The sequence below is a fragment of the Vidua macroura genome, chromosome Z, assembly GCF_024509145.1.
Source record: "Vidua macroura isolate BioBank_ID:100142 chromosome Z, ASM2450914v1, whole genome shotgun sequence".
Taxonomy (NCBI): Eukaryota; Metazoa; Chordata; class Aves; order Passeriformes; family Viduidae; genus Vidua; species Vidua macroura.
The window spans coordinates 29,552,291-29,572,061 of record NC_071611.1 but is presented as its reverse complement, the minus strand read 5'-3'; the positions used below and the strand labels follow the sequence as shown (position 1 = coordinate 29,572,061).

The 19,771-nt window shown below is 34.5% G+C and overlaps 2 protein-coding genes across 5 annotated transcripts in view; one reads left to right on the top strand and one right to left on the bottom strand.

Annotated features, from left to right (window-relative positions):
- TRAPPC13 (trafficking protein particle complex subunit 13) overlaps positions 1-17,340 on the top strand; it is a 26,707-nt gene extending 9,367 nt beyond the window's left edge. The window contains exons 5-13 of one of the 4 annotated variants that reach the window (XM_054003709.1): positions 37-164; positions 290-362; positions 3,994-4,038; positions 6,499-6,516; positions 8,645-8,778; positions 9,890-10,088; positions 13,158-13,258; positions 13,911-14,058; positions 14,155-17,340. In XM_054003709.1, the coding sequence (XP_053859684.1) occupies positions 37-164; positions 290-362; positions 3,994-4,038; positions 6,499-6,516; positions 8,645-8,778; positions 9,890-10,088; positions 13,158-13,258; positions 13,911-14,058; positions 14,155-14,259 (951 nt within the window). In that variant the 3' untranslated portion in view covers positions 14,260-17,340. Of the gene's footprint in view, positions 1-36; positions 165-289; positions 363-3,993; positions 4,039-6,498; positions 6,517-8,644; positions 8,779-9,889; positions 10,089-13,157; positions 13,259-13,907; positions 14,059-14,154 lie in introns of all 4 variants that reach the window. The other 3 variants (XM_054003708.1, XM_054003711.1, XM_054003710.1) reach the window with 3 other exon arrangements.
- SGTB (small glutamine rich tetratricopeptide repeat co-chaperone beta) overlaps positions 15,665-19,771 on the bottom strand; it is a 24,680-nt gene continuing 20,573 nt past the window's right edge. The window contains 1 exon segment of the mRNA XM_054003712.1: positions 15,665-19,032. Within this exon segment, the coding sequence (XP_053859687.1) occupies positions 18,921-19,032 (112 nt within the window). The 3' untranslated portion in view covers positions 15,665-18,920.

The window sequence follows — 19,771 nt, the reverse complement described above, 5'->3', positions numbered from 1 at the left end:
GTAGTTCTAACTGATGCTTTGTTTTTCCATCCCCAGGCTGATCTTCAGACAAGTTCTCAGCGTTTGAACCTTTCAGCTTCTAGTGCTGCAGTGGCAGAACTTAAACCTGACTGTTGCATTGATGATGTGATCCATCATGAAGTAAAGGAGATAGGAACACACATGTAAAATTTTAACTTTTTCTATTATTAAATGAGTTTAAATGAAACTGGAGTACATGCATGCTATTCTGCTTTTGATATAGCACAAGATTTAAAGTAACAGCTTTTTTTTAATTTGGTTTTTTCAGCTTAGTTTGTGCAGTAAGTTATACTACGCAGACTGGAGAGAAGATGTACTTCAGAAAGTTCTTTAAATTTCAGGTATTTCATGAAGTATTTACTCTACTTTTAATAAGTGTGTGAGTCTGGAAAAGGCATTTTAAAACATTTGATACTTCATAAGCACTTTTATGTACCAAAAATCCGTTCCCTTTTAAAAGTGAACCAATAAGAGCCACTGCTTCAAACTTCACACAAACTGGTGTTTTCCAATTACTACACAGTTAAACATCTCAGAGCTAATAAATATTACATCTAATAATTTTTACTAATATATTGAGAAAAAAATGTGCTCTTAAAAAGTACCTTTTTATAGCAGACAGCTCTATGACTATTTTTAAACAGAACAAGTATGGGACATTCTGGATTTGATACATCCAGCCATTGAGCTTGTATTGTAAAATTCTGATTTTTCATTTGGTGTGTGTAACCTTATTAAACTGGAATTAAATAGTTTAGTTTTTAGAAGAATTTAAGTAAAGGAGTCTATTGTATTGTATCTAATACTGACAGAAGTAATTGACAGATTTTAAGCCTTTTCTTCCATTATACAAATTTCAAGACTTGTGATAACAGTGACTGAGGAAAGCAAGAAACTAATCTGTGGACTGGTTCTGGCAAGAAAGAGTCTGTCTAATGTGTATTTCATGGATGTTTAATTTTTTAAAGAAATATATTGAGACTTGGATATTGGTGGACTAATCTTCATGGAATGGAGGATTGCATGACATGCTTTACTGAATACATTTTTAGATACTCTGACAGAGCATCTGGTAATACAGAAGCATTGTATAGTTTCATCCTAAAGCTGTTTTAGGGGAGGTTTGGGTTGGATACTAGGAGAAGGTTCTTCACCCACAAGGTTGTTGGACACCAGAACAGTCTCCCTAGGGAAGTGGTCACAATGCAAAGCCTGACAAAGTTTTCATGAAGCATTTGGACAATGGTGAGGTTGGACTTGATGTCCTTGTGGTTATCTTCCTACTCAGGATATTCTGTGGTACTATGGGGTTGATTGCATTTTGCTATTTTCTAGTATTCTGTCCAGATACTTCAGAAAAAAATAATTTCAGTCTTTAGAAGGTTAAATTGCCATGCATTAGAAAGAACACTTGAGTGCTGTTAGTATTTGTGGGCCTTGAAATGCCAGGTATTGGTTAGTCAAAGGTGTTTCCTGACAATCCTAGGGAAGACGGTTCCATATAAATTTTTGCATTGCCCTCCCTTCTGAAACTAGCATCTCTGTAGAGTTTCTTAATCTTTATTGAAGTTAATTTTCATCTTTGTGTGCTTTGTTGTGCTTTCCTTATGACACTGCTTCCCTTTCCATTTCTCCATTTTTTTCTCTGTTCAGTGTTCTCTTTCTCTGTCCCCTCTAGGCTTTCTATGATTGCTTCCATATGCATGTGCAAGCTTCAGATCTCATCTTTTCTCTGTTCCCTTGTTGCGGCATATTTGGGGGGACCCTTCGGGATGTCCCCGAGGGGCCCCCTAAGCTGTGAGTTCACTGGTAGCAACAGGCAGGCAAGGAGACTCCACATGGCTTCTGAGGGTGCTCATTAGATGAGGGTTTATTTGGGGTCCTACCCCTGGGAGCAGCATGGTTTCTGAGGGGTGAGGGGGGGAAAAGGGGAGAGAGGGGCTGAGAAAGCATGGGCCAGGAGAGCCAGCTAAGAGAGAGAGCCCTGTCCCCCCAGCACACTTAACAGGGAGATTCAAAATGGGCGTGGAATAAGATTGGGCCAATGGGATTAGAGACACGTGATACTTCAGGGGAGGATCACAGGCTTGGAATAAACCATACATTTTCGAGGAGTGAGACAGAGCATACCATTTAACTAAAATATAACACCACATTCCCTAATGTTCTTGTCAGAGCTTTGTACAAGATTTGCCTCTTTTAGATTTTGTATGCAGATTTATTTGTGCAGATTTTTGGGGGTTCTGCCTGCATGTATAATTGCCATATTTTTTGACTGAAGCCAGCACAGGCAACTGAATTGTCAAAACAGTTGAAGCCAGTTGTCAAATCTGAAGCCCTTCATTCAAAGAATGAAGTATAAGTATACATATACTTCCTTATATTTCTATAAATACTCTCTGATTCATTATGAGAAAAGCATTGCACTGAGAATTTTGGCTGTTAGTTTTTAAATTTGACATGGAGACACCAGTAGGAAACCTGAGAATGAACAAAAAGGAGTGTTACAGAAAACTGAACTGTGTCTTTACAGTGAAAATTCATGGCTGCTAGTGATTGAGATATCACTGGCTATTTTATAATAAAAAAATACTCTTTTACAGATTCTCAGATTTTTCAGTTACACTTTCTAGCATCTTTTAAGTTGAACTGGTGTTAGTTGGTTTGAAACAGCTTCTTTTTTAAACTAATATATGTAGATTTATACTAATTGATAGTGCCCCTTTGTTCCAGAGCTTTCTCTAAGTAATTAACAGCATTATGTTTTCATGGAGAAGGAATGATTCTTTCTAGGATTAGGTGGGTTTGAACCTCACAATAATTTTTTGTAATTTATTGGAATGCAAGTTGAAATTTACTGCAATAAATGGAAAGACTATTTATCAGAAGAGAGAGAAAAAATTCAGCATGTTGGAAAATTTATAAGAAGCTCACTGAAGAAAAATATTTGACAGAAAAAATTGTTTCTCAACAAACAAAGACCTAAATTAAAATTTTTTATTCCATTTTTTTTTACTAGGGAAAGATAGTTATGAATACTTGAAAGATTTGAACTTTATGCATTTTAAAATTATGAAATCTCTGTGAAGACAATGTTTTGATCTTGAATTCTTCAGTGCTAAAAAATTTGTTGACAACTTGGAACATTAGAGGTCTCTCAGGATGCACTGCACTTACATGCAAACAAAAAAAGTTTCGCTTTGTAATGGGAAACAAGTGTCTTCAGAAACAGAATTTAAATTTGGTTTCTTACAAGTATGATAGAAGATTATTTCTTTCAGTTACATTGTATATGCTTCATATTTGAATGTGTGAACTGCAGTAGCTTTATGCACAAAATTAAAGCATTAAGAACCAACACTTTATAATCATATTTTATATCATTGAGTTTTCATATTTTGCTGACTGAATCTTATAAGATGAATATGATTTATTATTTTATGTATTATGATTTTCTTTAATTTCTTGAAACAGTTGCATTTTCAAGAAGGAAGCAAAGGTTAAGAAAGCTAAACAAATGGATAGTTCTCTGCTTCGTTTATGTTTAGAGAAGCCCTCAGTAACTTTTGTTACAAAACTCTGAAGGACTTGTAAATGTTAGATAGTTCTTGCTCACAGTTGAAACAAAATGCGGGACCCAGGATTAATAAAGTGTTATTTCAAACACACAGATCTACTTAGAGCACTGGATTTGGGCAGTTTTGTAAGAGGCCAATGTTTAGGTGGAGAATTACATGTCTTCAGTGTGAGGAGACTGCTTAGTAGGAAAGCAGTCAGGTGTGCGCAAGTAAGAAGCAGCTAGGATGTACTCTTGCGTTAATTCTGTCATATATTCTGTCATGTACCTGCTATATGTAAGATCAAAAGAAAAGTAACACTTTTTAATAAAAGACCCTAGTACTTCAAAAGAGTCTATGCTGAAGTTGTCTGAAAAACCAATTGTCAATCTGTCTTTTTTTCCATTTCGTTCAGGTTCTTAAACCACTAGATGTGAAAACCAAATTCTACAATGCAGAGGTGAGAACTGTGTGTATTCAGGTTTGTTTAGGCATGCGGGGTTTGTTACTTAGGTTAAATTCAAAGTGCTTTTTAAGTACACTTTTCTGAGAAAAGTGATCAGTTCTAATGGAAAAACTGTGGTAGATGTATATTGTATAGTTTAAAAATAGATAGGCTTTTGATGAAGGGCGAAATAGATGTCAGGACCTTAATTTAACTGACTAACAATTTTGCATATATTCCAGTTTCTCATGGACTCAAATACTTTCAGTTATTGCTTGTATGTTTAGGCTGATTGAGTACTTACAGTAGGGGAAATTAATTGTTCATAAAGGAGATGACAATTTATCAGAGTGAGGAAAATTTAAATTTAGATTTTCCCTATGTAACTATGACCTTTCAGTTCAGTAATTTAAGTTTTAGGCTTGTGACAATAACACACAGTGCTTCTAAACTAAATGACCTTATATATGTCTTGCATATTTATTTGGACATATATACACGTCTGCCTTTGTCTTTTTATGGGAATAATTTGGTACGTATGTTCAGGCCACAGGCTTCAAACCATGCATTGACTAGGTATGAGGTACCTGAGCAGGACTGTAGCATAAACACATAGCACTGACTGAGCCCTTTATAGACCTGCTATTATCTGTAAGTGGGAATGTCTGGAAATGTCTTCTGCTGTGATTTAAGAACAAAAATAATTCTAAGAAATTAGGCAATTTCTCTGGGAGCAAAACATATCTCTTATTTAGTGTATGGATTATATTATTGTTTCAGCTGTAAAATATGTGGTAGGGAAAAGAGGGACAGGAAATGGTGCTGTCTCTTTATACTTCATGTGTAACGTTTGTGATGAAGCACCTCTCTAAGGTAATTCTGGGCAAACTTTTTACGTAGATTAAAAACTTTTTTTTGGGGGGGGGTTTGTTTTTGTGTGGTTTTTTTTTTTTTTTTTTTTTTTTTTTTTTTTTTTTTTTTTTTTTTTTTTTGGGTTTTGTTTGTTTGCTTGTTTTGTTTGTTTTCATAGTAGTTATACTGACCAGTCTTGGTAAGGATCTTATTCAATTAGCTACCAATTCTTCATGGTAAAAATCTATGAGAAGCTTTGGTGTTTGATCTGGTAGGGTTTGGGTTTTGGGGTTATTTTTGTACTTTTTCTTTTCCATTGTAGAGTTTTTAAGAGGGTCTTTTAGGCCTTTTGTTCTTCCTGTTCATGAATTTATGCAGCTCCCATTACCATCTTACCCATTCAATTTATTGAAAAAAAAATTTTAAAAATATTTTGGATGATATTAAGTGAGCGATTTCCATTTGCCTAGCAAATCGGTGTAGTAGCACTCCTGTCTAATTTCTGAAAGTATAAAAAGTATTGCTATGTCTTGTGACCATAGAATTCAATTAACTTCTAAAAACCTAGAAATAAGTCTATGGTTAGCTGTTGCGTGTGATACTACATTGCTGTGAAAGCACCAAGAAATTCATCCTGACTATTATCCTTGAGAGCAGGGGAGAAAAAAATGGTACGTGTCACTTATTAGTTAACTAAAGATCTCTAAAGGTTGACTAACCAGTTAGGCTGTTACCATTAGGATTACGAATGTGATGCTGTCTATTCATAATGTCTGTTACTAAAATTAATTTCTATTAATATTCTAATGATAATCCATAATTTAATTTCTTCAAAGACAAGAAATTATGCTGAATCTTAATCTTCTTGCTTATTGCTTATATTGCAGTAGCACCCAAATGGAGTTGATCACTGAAATTTATGCATAGAACACATGTCCTGTTGCCCTAACCTGCTGCAATCCTGGGTTTGCATTACTCTCTCACTCAGTTTAATGTGCCTTGAAAAAAGGCTCTGTAAAAGGTTCTGTTCCTGCAAGCAAGCACAGGGAGGTAGACAACAAAGTTTGCAATTGAAGTTGGATCTTTGGATTGATGAATATTCTGAAAAGAGTTTTTCTTGATATTATGCCAAATTTTGTTCTAACTTGCAACAGAGTTGCTTTGCTAAGACACATTACCACATTATTTTTGAGACATTCTATATGAGGATACTTAAAATTATCTATAAGATGACAAGGACTGTTTTTCCATTTCATGTACAACCCATTGCATGGATTGAAATTTAGGACAAACTTTAAACTTAGTCAAAAACTAACTCTCTTTTTTTGAGTCAGTTTATTCTACCATATCTTTTCTGTGACTTGTGTGCCTTCAGCTCTACTTTGGACTGGTTCTGAAGCAAAGCTAGTAAATCATGTAACCATACTAGCTATAAGTTATTAGAAATGTAGTTGTCATCTTTGTTTGCATCCATTTTTATTTTTTTCTGTCTTACTAATGCTATCTTGTTTAAATGGTGCAAAAAAATGCAGAAATGCATTTTGTTTGGAAGTTAGCATCCTTTTTCTTTAACATTTAACCCTAATTTCTCTAATGTGTTCTTTTTTTTTATTTTCCCATTAGAGTGACCTCAGTTCTGTGGTAATTTTTATTTATTTTTTTATAAATATGTATGCTTTTTTAATTGCTTAACTGTCTCTGTGCTTGTTATTTACATTCCTTACAAACATAATGGAAAAGCAATGTTTGTTCTGCATATCATAAACAGATGTGTTCTCATCTTTATATGTGCAGCTAATCATTTAAATGGTTAGCTCTTTCTTTAATACCCATTGTTGAAACTAGAATTTGATATCTACAGATTCTTGTGGGGGTCCTCCTATAAAATACCTCAACAAAATTTTATTAGATCTATTATTTGAAAAGAGAAGTTATTTCCTTCTAAAATTTTTCTGCTTTTGACTCATGGAAATGTAGGTTTCAGTACAGCACTGCTTGTGTAAGCTGTGACAGAACTTTTCATATCTGGTTGGTGGAGACAGTGGGTTTGAGGAGAGAGCAGCAGTTGGATGTTCTTCCTTTGGCTAGCTGGAACTACACTTGACAATTTTAACTGCATGTAACAGTTGATTGAGTTTCTATGTTACTTCTGCAGTCTGATTTCACTTTAAGGCGTGCCTTGTACTAAAATAAACTGCATATTTGACAAGTTTGTTTGGTTTTTTAAAATACGTAATACTAAACCAAATTAGGAATAACACAAAACTAACTTGCTTTTTCATTATGCTGCTTGTTTTTTCTTTTCCCTTTCAAATTAGCTTTTTTAAACTTCTGCCTATGGTTGCTGTTTTGAAAACTACTAAAATTTTGGGTAAATGGAAACTTTGAGCAATGGATTTATGGGATATAAATTGTATCAAGTCGAGTAGCAGTCAGGCGGTAGTAGTAATGATTACTGAGAGCCATGTTTTAGTGGGGTTATTTCTAGTTACTGCAAGCATGAAGTGTCTCTGTAACCTGTTGAGGTTGCACAGTTTTCATTACTATATAGATACGGCTTTGTATTTAATGTGTTTATAAGGCAATACAAAAAGGCAACACAACCATTCTGTATTTCTCCTTCTAACACATTTTTTTTGAGACTAAACATATTTTGGCAATTTTTTGTATAGAATACACTTTTTTTTTTTATTTGTATAAAGAATCATTTGTTTACACTGATCAAAAAGAAACTGTAAGTTTTGTTCCAGCTTCCCCACAAAAGTACTTCCTTAAAATTTATCATAACAAAATACTCAAACTGCTTCAGTCTGAATCTGTAGAATAGAGTATTTCAGTTGGAAGGGACCTACAAGAATCACTTAATCCAATGGTCTGAACCAGTGACTGTTGTAAATGCAAATTTGGTATCCCCCTTTTTTTAACTGGCACTTCTTTAATTGTGGTTTTCACTTTTCTGGGGACTCATATCTCTAATAGACTGAGTCTTCCATAATGATTCTATTCCAAGACTTTTAGACATGCAAAGTGATTTCACTGGTCTGCAATTCCACAAAAGAAGTGAGGCAAAAACTTCTCTAGTCCCATGGTTTTTCATCTTCTGAAGTTTTAACAGTCTAAGCTTTCATTTTTGTACCAGAATTGGTCCTTTGATACCACCTTGAGGCATTAGCTTCAGATGTTATGAAGGTAGAGCACCAGTTAAATTGTTGGATGTATACAATATAGGTAAACTTTAGCATGATGCAACTGAGTGAGAGAAGGGGCTGGATTTTGCATTTTAGCTAGAATGCTAGTATTTAATTATAAAAGCTCAGAGCATGTACCTGAACCATTTTACTTCAGTTAAAGAAAAACACACACATTTACTTTAATTTTTTATACAGCTTGACGCACTAGTGATCTGGCTTGGCATGTTCTTACATACTGCAATTCCTTACTATTTATTCCATTTTTTAAATAATTTGGATAAAACTTGAGTTGCTATGAAGTTGATGAAAGTCTTGGGAAGTGGTGATTTAATGCTTTACAAATGACCAATAGCTAGAACACAGCAAAATTATCCCACATCCATTGTTTGGCAAGATATCTGTTGACTAACACTTTTGCTGCTATTGTTACCGGGATTAAGGGTTTTTTCTTGCATTAATTAATTTGATTTGCAGGCATGAACTAAACATGTGTGACTTTTTTTTAACAATAGGATTGCCTACTCTTTTTAATAGCACTAATCATATCTTCATGAACTTGAACTTTTGATTTTTTTCAGACAGATGAAGTGTTTCTGGAAGCTCAAATTCAGAATATCACTACCTCTCCAATGTTTATGGAGAAGGTTTCTTTAGAGCCATCTATGATGTACAATGTTGCAGAACTGAATACAGTTGACACAGCAGTGGAAAGGTATGTTTACATTCAGGACATTTGACTTTGAAATGCTTCATATTAATATTTCAGGAGATACAAGTATTAGTTAGTCGTTTATCTATAATGGGCAGATTGTAGGTCTTTGCTTGAGTAAAAAGATCAAAATCCCATTCTGTGTTCAACTGGAAAATTTGTTACAGTTTTCTTTGTATAGAAAGTATTCTTAAAAATCTGTAATTCTACCTAATAGAGAAATATCCAGCCTAATCCTCAAATAATTTGTAACGATGACATGATAACATGAAAACATACTATCATTTCAGTATCTCTTATATAAAATTTAACCCAGTTCTGGTGTTGACCTGAACTCTGTGTACATACTTAGCCTTACAGGACTCATCTGACTAATCCTTGCTTCCTATCAGCTTACTGTTTTCAGTTGTTCTAATCATGATATGATCCACCAGTCAAAGTGGTTTAGTGGTACACCCTCATGGAGTCATAGAATATAAAATTTTTTCATGCTGAAATAAAATAAATTTAATTTAGTTAAACACCTTATACCATAATAACTGACTACAGTGGATACAAGATCTTATGAAGTTAACTTTGGCTGTTTGTGCTTTGCAGTTGCTTGGGTTTTTGGAGGTGATGGTTGAGTGCTTCAGCAGTAGGGGCTGAAGTGAAAATTCTGTCTTCTCCTTGCCTGTTGAAGGATTCAGCTGCAGCATAATGAAGCTTTGTTTTACCAAGTTTTGAATCCACTGTAACAGTTTTTCTCCTGAACAGGAATCTTAGTTTCATGACATTGAGATTTACTGTGAGGGAAAACAAATAGCAGAAAAAAAAAATGCCAGCATTTTTGTTTAAATGTTAAGATGCCAGATAATTAATTATAATGTAGCAGAGAGAATTTCTATGTTATTTCAGAGAAGAGAAGAACAGGTTCTTTTATTTCTCAATGGTCCTTGGTGCTTCATAAATTTTAAGAGCTATTTTCTGTTGTGAAATTATCATTGATAATGATACCATTATCAAACCATGCATACACATACAATAAGACTTGTGGGGGATGGGCAAAAAAAGTTGGGTTCTTAATCTTTAAGATAGCTGTTTAAATTAATACCTCGTGTTTCTGTCCTTTCAGTGAGTCTACTTTTGGTGCAAGGACTTACTTACAACCTATGGATACACGTCAGTACTTATACTGTCTAAAACCAAAGCAAGAATTTGCAGAGAAAGCTGGAGTAATAAAAGGTGTAACAGTGATCGGTAAACTAGACATTGTATGGAAAACTAATCTGGGTGAACGTGGAAGGCTGCAAACTAGCCAGCTCCAAAGAATGGTAAGTTTAACTTAAGTATTAATTTAACTTAAGTATTTAACTAAGTATTAATTTTAAATTAATTAATTTTAATTTTTAAAATCCAATTTAAAATTAATTTAAGTTTTAATTTAACTTGGCATTCATTTTTAAGGAAATTCAATGAACAATTTTAATAATGACTTGGAAAAGTGCAAGCTGCTTACTTTCTGAGCCTCATTTTTTATTCACACCTTTCTGTATGTATTAGAGAGTTATTTAATATATTTTGTCAGTGAAGTGTGGATAAGTTAATGGAGTGAGCACTTTAATTGTCAGAATCCCCTAACCAGTGTTGCAAAATACATTTGTTAGAGTAAAATTAACTGCTTAGATACCATTTGGCAACAAACTTACAAAAGAACGTCCTTAAGTGTGCCAACTCTCAATATGTAAGTTGCTCCCAAGTTCATACAGACATTTTAGCTTGGAGTAACATTTTTTTTATGCACAATGTTATTTATCTTTCATGTCCACAGTTTTTATTGAGTCTGTCCTATTTTAGTTGATTTATACATTGTTCTTGAATTTTGAGTTGTAATTACTATCTTGCTTAAGTCAGCTCCACAGCCATCTAATGCCTAAACCTGGTTTGTATCTTCTCACTTGAGGATGGTGAGAGAGATACAGAAGGGTAGTTAAAAAAAACTTTGACAGTTCAATCTCAGTCTAAGTTTACAGAGCTTATAATTGGGTCTGTGCCTCTGTCTTTGCCCAGTCTCCAACTGCTAGTACATTGAACAGTTCTGTGGGCAAGTCACACTGACTTGGAACTAGGCAAGCAAACTTAGATCCTGGAAATTCACAAGAAAGTCACTGAAAAGTCCCTAAGTCACTGAAATGTGTCTTGATTTTTAATTGAGGTGTTGAGCATAGACCCATGAAATTAGAAACTGCCCTTTTCCTAAATTTAGTTACTGCTGTTACTTTAAAACTTGTTGCTTATTTTTAACAATAAACAGTTTCATTTTCAATTGACCTTTTCTGTCATTTCTTTTCCCTCCCTAAATCAATATTGTCTCACTCTGCATCTCTTTTATTTGAACCTTTGAGAATTGCATGTGAAGCACACACTTCAACACTCCAGGATTAGTTTTGGTCATGCATCGTTTTGTGCCTTGTGATTAACAGAAAAACACTATTTTGGGTACTTTGAGCAACATCTGTCTTTAGAAAAGCAGCAGGTAGTTTTTCCTTCTGAGTTGCAGTGTAACTCCCTCTTTTCTCCCCTCATTTTTTAAGTGCTATCAGATTATTTAATTCCTAGACTCATCCTTAATCATTTTCCTCTTAATCTATTTGCCACCACTATAACCATTGTTTCCCACCCAGGCCCAGAATTTTACCTCTACTATTACCTATTTACGTAAGTGTCGTGGTTTGAAATGGGAGGAAAATTTAGAGAAATTACCTAGTTACAGGTCAGATCAGAAATGCACCTTTGGAACAAGTATCCACATAACATAATTTGTGGATTTGTTTGTTTTTTTGGTTGGGTTTTTTGGGAGTATTTTGGTTGGTTGGTTGGTTGGTTGGTTTTTTTTAATGTGGCTTGGTCTTGGAATTCCCAACTACAGTCTCTTTGGGGGACAATGAACCAGGGAGGTGTCCACAATATGCCAAAAGATGCTCCACATGTTCACAGGCATTCAGTACAGGATCACACTAGAACCAGTCCGAAGTTAAAGAACATAATTTTTGAGTAGCACAAGCAGGAAAATTCTAGTTGATTCCATAATCTGAGCAATTACCTCAGTTCTGCATAAAACCTATGTTACTCCTCTTATTGTTACTTCAGGGTCTTTGCCTCTAACCATTAGTTCTTGGAGGTATCTCATTTTTGAGTTCAACAGATATGATGTGGTATAGGTCTCATCTACTCTGATTCTGTTTTGGTCAGTTGATGCTAAATTTATTCTCTAAAATACTGCTTTTATTGTAGTTTTGTGTTTGTTAGTTTTTTCCTTAATGTATCTCTGGTAAAAGAAGAACCTAATGTTAATGGAAAACTACCTGTTGTTTAGTATGTGTATCATTTTTCCAGTCAATTCCTCCATGTCGCCTAATACAGTTGAATATATTTGCATTTTTCCAGTGCCAAATAATTATTTCTCTTTCATGCAAGGTTCCAAATGCATATTGCTTGACTAATCTAAGTCCCCATTGGTTTGACGTCCCTTTGCTTACTCTAATGTCCAGTTTAATATGCTTTCTAAAATGTCACCTGTCATTAGTTTGTAGCAAACTTTATGTGACTAAAAACTGTTCCCAGCCTGTCATTAACTGATTTTCTGGACAACGTTGGAAATATCTTTCAATCACACTGTAAATATAACTTTCACTACAACATCCTTTTATTAGCAGAATTGAAACATGTACAAATAACTAAGCCTTGGAAGGCAGGACAAATTTTCCCCCTATTTTTCTCTTATGATCTATCATTTGTGGGAATTGAAAATCTAAACATGCTTTTTGATCTGCAGGTGACTATTTTGAATCAGCCCTGGTTGGTACTAAGTTTATTTACTATAGGTTTATTAGTAGACCATATGAGATGCGTTTGTCTCATGGATAACTGACAAGTGTTCATATCATGTGACTTTCTAGTTGATGACAATTAATTATTTTAGCAAAGGCACAGAAGACCAAAATGGCAGTTTCTCTTGCTTCTTAGGATGTGGAATAGTAGTGGATTTATGGAGGGAGGTTTTACTGGTGGTGTCCACACAGATCTGTTATCTGCCTAACAGAGACCTTAGATTAAAGCTGATATTTTCAGGAACTGTATATGGCTATTCAAACTTTAAGGATTTACACTCTCCTGAAAATGTAATAATAAAGATCATCCTTATCTGATGAATTGTTAAACCTGTGAAGAAGGTGTTCATCAGTTGGAGAGCTGCTGTGATTTCCATACTAATCAAAAGCACAGTCAATCTTCTTTCTTCAGATTTCTCTGATTCCACACTTCTTCCAGGAAATGGAAACTTTAGTAAAAACTTCAATTTCCCTATCCAGCATCTGAGAATACACATTCTTGTTCCTTCCCAGGCTCCTGGTTATGGTGATGTGAGGCTTTCATTGGAGACAATACCAGATACTGTAAATTTGGAAGAACCTTTCGACATTACATGTAAAATAACAAATTGCAGGTAACAATGTCATGTGATTCTCCTACTTTTTCCTGAGTGGGTGAGTTGGGTGGCTGGTTTTGTTTTATGTTTCTGTACTTCCTACTGAAACTACTTAAAGCTGGTCTTGTGGCAAAACAAAACTACTTGAAACACAGAGACTAAAAAAAACCTCCAAAAAAAACAACTACAACTAAAAAACTTATATCATGATGTGTTAATATGGTACTGAAGTAGGAGATTGCCAGAATTCTGTAGAGAAATACCATGAATCTGTCTGCAATATTATTTATGATTGAACCTCATACTTAAATCACAACTCATTTTAGAGTTGCAAGACTGACATTTAAATGAAGTAATTCTAAATAGAAGTTGAGCCCAGAGACTAAAGCATGTATCTGGCCTGTAGATACTTCTCATGAAAAGCTTGTAGTCCATCCAAATATTACGTTATCCAGTATTGCTAAACCCATGACAAGATGCTTGTGTCAAAGAGAGCTGTCTGCAGCTGAATTACTGTGCATCACAATAAATACTGCTTGCCATCTCATAATTATTTATGAATCTTGATTAGTAGTAACCTGAATAATAATCAAGCTTTTAGATGTCTGCAGTCTTTGAATGCTTAAGAAAGTCCACAGGTTTATTCTTGTTTTTCGATTTCCTCTAGCAGTGAAAGGACTATGGATCTGGTTTTAGAAATGTGCAATACTAATTCCATCCACTGGTGTGGAGTTTCAGGAAGGCAACTTGGAAAGCTGCAACCAAGTTCATCCCTCCATCTTGCACTTACATTGCTGTCTTCAGTGCAGGGATTGCAGGTAAGTTATTAGCACAGTTTTGTTGTAAAATAGCTGTTTTATAATATTAACAGTTCTTTCTAATAACAACTCTTAATAAATATTCTCCCCTTCTAGAGTGTCTCTGGCCTAAGACTTACAGATACATTTTTGAAGAGAACATACGAGTATGATGATATTGCACAAGTCTGTGTAGTTTCTTCAGAAATCAAGCAAAGCTGAAGAAAAAAATTCTGTAGTTTTCCTGGTTTTTTTTAACCAACTTCTTGATGTTTTTGCAGTCAATTGTTCTAAAATGAGTATAAACAAACACATATAGCTGTAAATGTGATAATGATTATTTGATTATTTAATTTCTCTGAACATATCTTGAATGTTTTCAAATCTTTTAAAACATGCATTGCATTTTATCTACTAGAAATAAAACCTTTGAAAAAAGTGTAGTTCTAGCAAATTATATTGCATTTACATCATCTCGGTACAGGGGGATGAGATTGATAAGAAATACTAGCATTTTGTGCTTATTTTTCTTATTTTAATTTTTTAGAAGTATTTAAACCCTTTTAAAATCATGGCTCTGACAAGACTACTTCAGTTCAAAGGAACTGACCTTTTACAGACAAGTTCCTGAAATCCAAATCCAAAAAAAAAAAAAATAACATGAGGTACCTGGCATGGCAGTGTCTTTGCATGGTACATGTATAGCCACAGGAAATAAAACCTGATAAAGGCACAAGATGAGAGAGTGGAGGGAGTGCAGCTGGCACTGTTAGAGGCACTTGGAGCTAGGAACTGGAGTATAAGCCAAAGACTGTGTTGGTTGTGGCTCAGTCTTTGAAAAGGAAGCAATACAGCAAATCTGTCCCAGTTATCTGCTGTCATGAGCAGAGTTGTGCATCCCTGTAATACAGGACATGCTATTAACAGGCATGTTATTTTCCAGTTAGTAGGGAACTGAAAACTAAAACAGTAGAACTCGGGTAGTTTTTTATTGTTAAAATAAGGTGGTGTCAATTATTCTTTGCATCCCAGAGGCAATTAAATAGATTTTTAAGGAAAAAAAAAAAAGAAGGAAAAAAAACCATCTTGCACTGCTGCCTTAGATAAGTTCTCTAAAGCATATACAGGAGGAAGTTTAGGGCTTGGTCAAGCACTACAATGTGCTTTTTCCTAGATTTGTTTTGACAAAAACTGGTCATATTATTGGCTGAAATATCTATGGTTACCCAGAGGTAGCCACTTAGTAGATAAAATGGCAACTGTCTTTCCTAGTTTAATACTAGGTAAACTAGTGTTAAAGACACTAATCAGCAGCTTGTATTTCTCAGCTACCATGTTGGCACTTAGCAACTTCATAGTTAGTTTTGACACTATTTTACTTAAGGCTTCCCATGTATAAAATCTTAAGAGTAGTATTCAGTGTTAAAATATTGGATAAATTGAGGATCAGCTTTGTATATTGAGGGACTAAGTCCATACAGGAAACAATACATTAGAAATGTATCCTGCCTGTGTGATAAAATCCAACCAACATGAACAGGTATTTAAAGAATGCAATTGTTACTTGAGATACATAAAAAATAAAAAATTGAGATACATAAAAAATTAAACCAGAAAACCACAACTATAGAGACAAAAAAAGTATATAACTTTATTTATAATGTATCTTTGAGTTAAACTACACAAATTGAAGGAGATGGAACCACATGGCAGTAAGAGGTAGGAGAGATACAGAAATAGCAGACAATTTGCATTATACCAGTATGACTTGCTGTTGCCATAAAACAATCTACTCAAAGTTACAGAGCTAGTTCTATCTCAGTATGCATGAGTGATTTTACTTTGCACTTGTTACAAAACCAAGAGTGCAACTGAAACAATTTCTAAGCTGAATATTTCATTAAGTGTCTTTATGATCATAGTTAGAAGAATATACTCCCATGCAAGAAGGTTACAGGAGTTCACAATTGATTGCAAAATACTTTCTTCTCTAACAAATTATCATACTTATGCACTGATTGAACAGTAATGATACAAAACCTATTAGGTGTAAATGCAGATTTGCTCAGTTGAATGATAAACTGCAATTGATCTTAAATTAAAGCAATATTTACAGGGATTGTGGTTTACCACTTTATCTAGCAGGATGAAAAATTTTAGGGCAAGATACAGTGCAGTTACTACACGGGAAAAGAGTCCTTCCACGCCCTGTGATTAAGACATGTTGCATGACTGAAACAATCTAGGCAATTCAAAGAAAAGCAGACTTTAGCATAAATGATCTCTCTGTTCATGGTTTCAGTGGAAAAGCATGTAATAACTGCTCCTGTTACTGTTTTCACCGTTTTTTGTTTAGGCTATAAAGCCCTTTCTGTTAATACATAAGAAACAGAGAATGTTTACTAGTATTGTGCCAGTCAGTTGTAGCACATTCCTGAAGGCTCAGCTAATGCTATTAACGTTTTAATATATACTCTGTATTATCTGAAGTAAAACCTAAACACAACAATATTGTAGCATGTGAAATGAAAATTACAACTCGATGAAGATGACTTCAAGAGTAGTTTTCAGGTAACTAACCAATGCTTCATTCCATTTAACGTTGGGGATTGTTCTCCCATAAATTCATTAAGCTATGGAGCTTGTACTTAACAGTACAAGTACACAACTTTTTCTGCCCTCTTTGGATCTTAACATACTTTGTAGTTCTTAAGGAACTCTTGACACTCTGTCTCAAAGCAGAAAAGTAACTGCATGAGGATTGCTGTTGCGAAGTGAGAATAATTTGAGTTTGTATTGGCAGAGCTGCCCACTCCACCATAGATTTTTTTGGTTCCCCCATCAAAGTTAGTGAAACACACTTTGGGCAGTTGAAGATATGAAAGAGAATTAAAAGGAACTGTGAAGTTTAACATACTAGGTACAATGCTTCTCTCTTGACAAAACACACTGTTCCAAGTAATACCTGTACACTTTTTGTAGCCCACCCAGAGCCTCCATAAATCTTCCTTCTAAACAGTATTTCTCTCCTACTCAGTGTAATTGAACTTAAGTATGTTTCCTTGAATGAATAAGATTCAGGATCTGAGCTACCTCTGACAAAAGATCCCTTTAGGGATTCTCTTTCTCATCATCAGACATTGAGTCAGAAGCTGTTACTTGAAAATGTATTTAATGTAAAGCTTAAGTATCTCTACAACCTGAAGAAAGCAGCTACACCAACTTAAAGAAATAATTTTCAAAAGCATTTTAATGTTGTACATAGGCAAGCTATTCAATAAAGTGTGAAATGTATTAAAATTGTTTATGTATCAAGCTTTACCTCTTTATTCAATAGATGGTAATATGGATTTCCTAGGTCTGTGTTTTTTCCAATTCCTTTCATTTCTCCTTGAATCAGCATTTTTCTCTCTGGTTTAGTAGGGTAAGATTCATATCGCAGATGTACAACAATAATTTGTTAGAATCAAGTATATTACTTAGCCCCAAATTTGCATTTGTTTCTGCTGGAGGAGCTCTTTTATGAGCACAAGATCAATTGGATATAAAGTCTAAGGTTCAGGAGTTTCTGTATATTTCTCCACTTGGGAATCTATTGTTACTCCTCCAGATTGACAGGCCATGAGAGATGACTCTGTCTAAGAATTCAAAGCAGGCTCCTCAAACTAATTAAGATATAGGAAGAGGAAAGTGTGTTGAGAACATCCTTGGGCTAAGAACAAGTGTACTTTGTATCAGAAAGCAGTGTGAACAGGAAACAGAGAGAAAAAAAAAGTTAACATACTAGACATACAGAAGAGCAGCAGTCTTGCAAGAGTAATATTAACTGAGCAAGAAACAAATACTATAGAGTTGAAAAAATCTTTGACTATATAACCATCATTTTGGATAGATATGTATAATTTAAAAAAAATCCCCAATTGTTTAAGCCAGTGATTTATCACACAAGAATAGAAAAAGAATCCTTCTAAGGCAATTCTTTTTTAAAATTTTCAGTACTAGTTATTTGTACAGTCACAGGCTCAGTTTTAGCTTATTACAGTTAAGAATTTTAAGTTTATATTAAATACTGCATACATATGGAATGTAATACAGCTTGCCATGCCTAGGAACATAGTGCCATAATTCTGACCTCCAGGGCTACCCATCATGATGTGAGGGTATACATGGCAGTAGAAAACTCTACAACTTCTCTTTCCTTTCCCAAGCCAAGTTTCATTTTGATTTCTGTGCATTATCCTACACAGAATTATTGTGTTCTCTTTCTCTACAATGTGTGGTACTCCTTCATATGCAGTCATCTCCCTCTTTTCTACCCAATGAAGTTGAAAAGTATTTCCTGTTACTCATCAAAGCCTCTCCCCAGGATTAAGGAAACAGACTTCTCAAGCATGAGTCTCTATACCAACACTACTTAATGCCCATTATAAAAGGGCACACCAGATGGGCCTATTGTTTCAATATTTCAGTATTTCAATACTGTTTAAATGAGTACAACCGCCATGATTCTCACCATATGAATAAGTCATCTTTTACACTATCATTTTAGAAGTAGTTAGGCAAGATCAGCACACTACAAAACTCCTCCCCACTCAGTAGCCCTGGAGGTCAATCTGATGCACATACTGAAATGACTTGGATTTGGGGATTTTGATAAACCACCTACTCAGTGTGTTGATTTTCAGAGGAGTAACTATACATAAACGCTATGTTCCAAGTTATGTGCAAGAGATCTGTTTACCAGATTTATTCTTGTTTGCAAACACACACAAAGAATTTTCTGTCTTCTATTCAAGCAGAAGAGTTACAATGGTGCTTTTGCTACTAACTATGGTATGCATTTTGGGGTTATACATCATTCCAATTCATATGACTCACTGAAGTCAGGAATGTTCTTCAGTGCTGCCACTCAAATATCGGCTCCGGATATGATTTCTCAGTTGCTCTATGAGCTCAGGATTCTGCTGCTGTATCTGCTGTGCGAACTGCTGCCCCCTGTGTTGAACAGTTTTAAGTGAACTAAGCAAGTGAAAGCAGCATTTGTAAGAAAACAGGATATCGCAATACAGCTGAAAGGTGCATGACATTAAAATTAAGATTAAAGATATCTTGATTTAAGATATCTTAAATCAAGTCTTAAGGTACTTGCAGTATTATGAATTTATCTTGTTAAAGTGTCTCCAAACAGGATCATTGTAATAAATTTATTTTCTTTCTTTAGTAGTATTACTTATACTTGATAACATAGAGGAGTAAAGTATCACCTTACAAAATATATTACCTTTTATGGTAAAATAACACATCTGCTCCAGTGATTTATCCCCTTCTTTTTGAGAGGATCCACTCTAACTGTTTAAAGTAACTACTCTTAGAGTTGGAGTGCAACCTTATGTTAATGGTTCCAGAAATACAGTATGCAGCTGCTGACTTGTACTTGTGAACAAGATGTCATTAATTGAAAGGAAGTGTACCATCAAGTTTTTGTATCTTGCATGACTGAAGTAATAACAGATCTATCTATACAGTTGTAGCTTAAGAGTTAAATTAATAGCAGAGACTAATTCCATGTATAAGAGGAGCGTAACACTCGTTTACTAATTAAAAAAAATAAAAAATACTATTTTATGAAAAGCCTAGCTTGTCCTCTCTGTTACTTCTACATTTTGTGCAAGTAGCAAACTATCAAGACTCCTTCAAACTACATTGCAGGTTGAAGGAAAGTCACATTTTTATA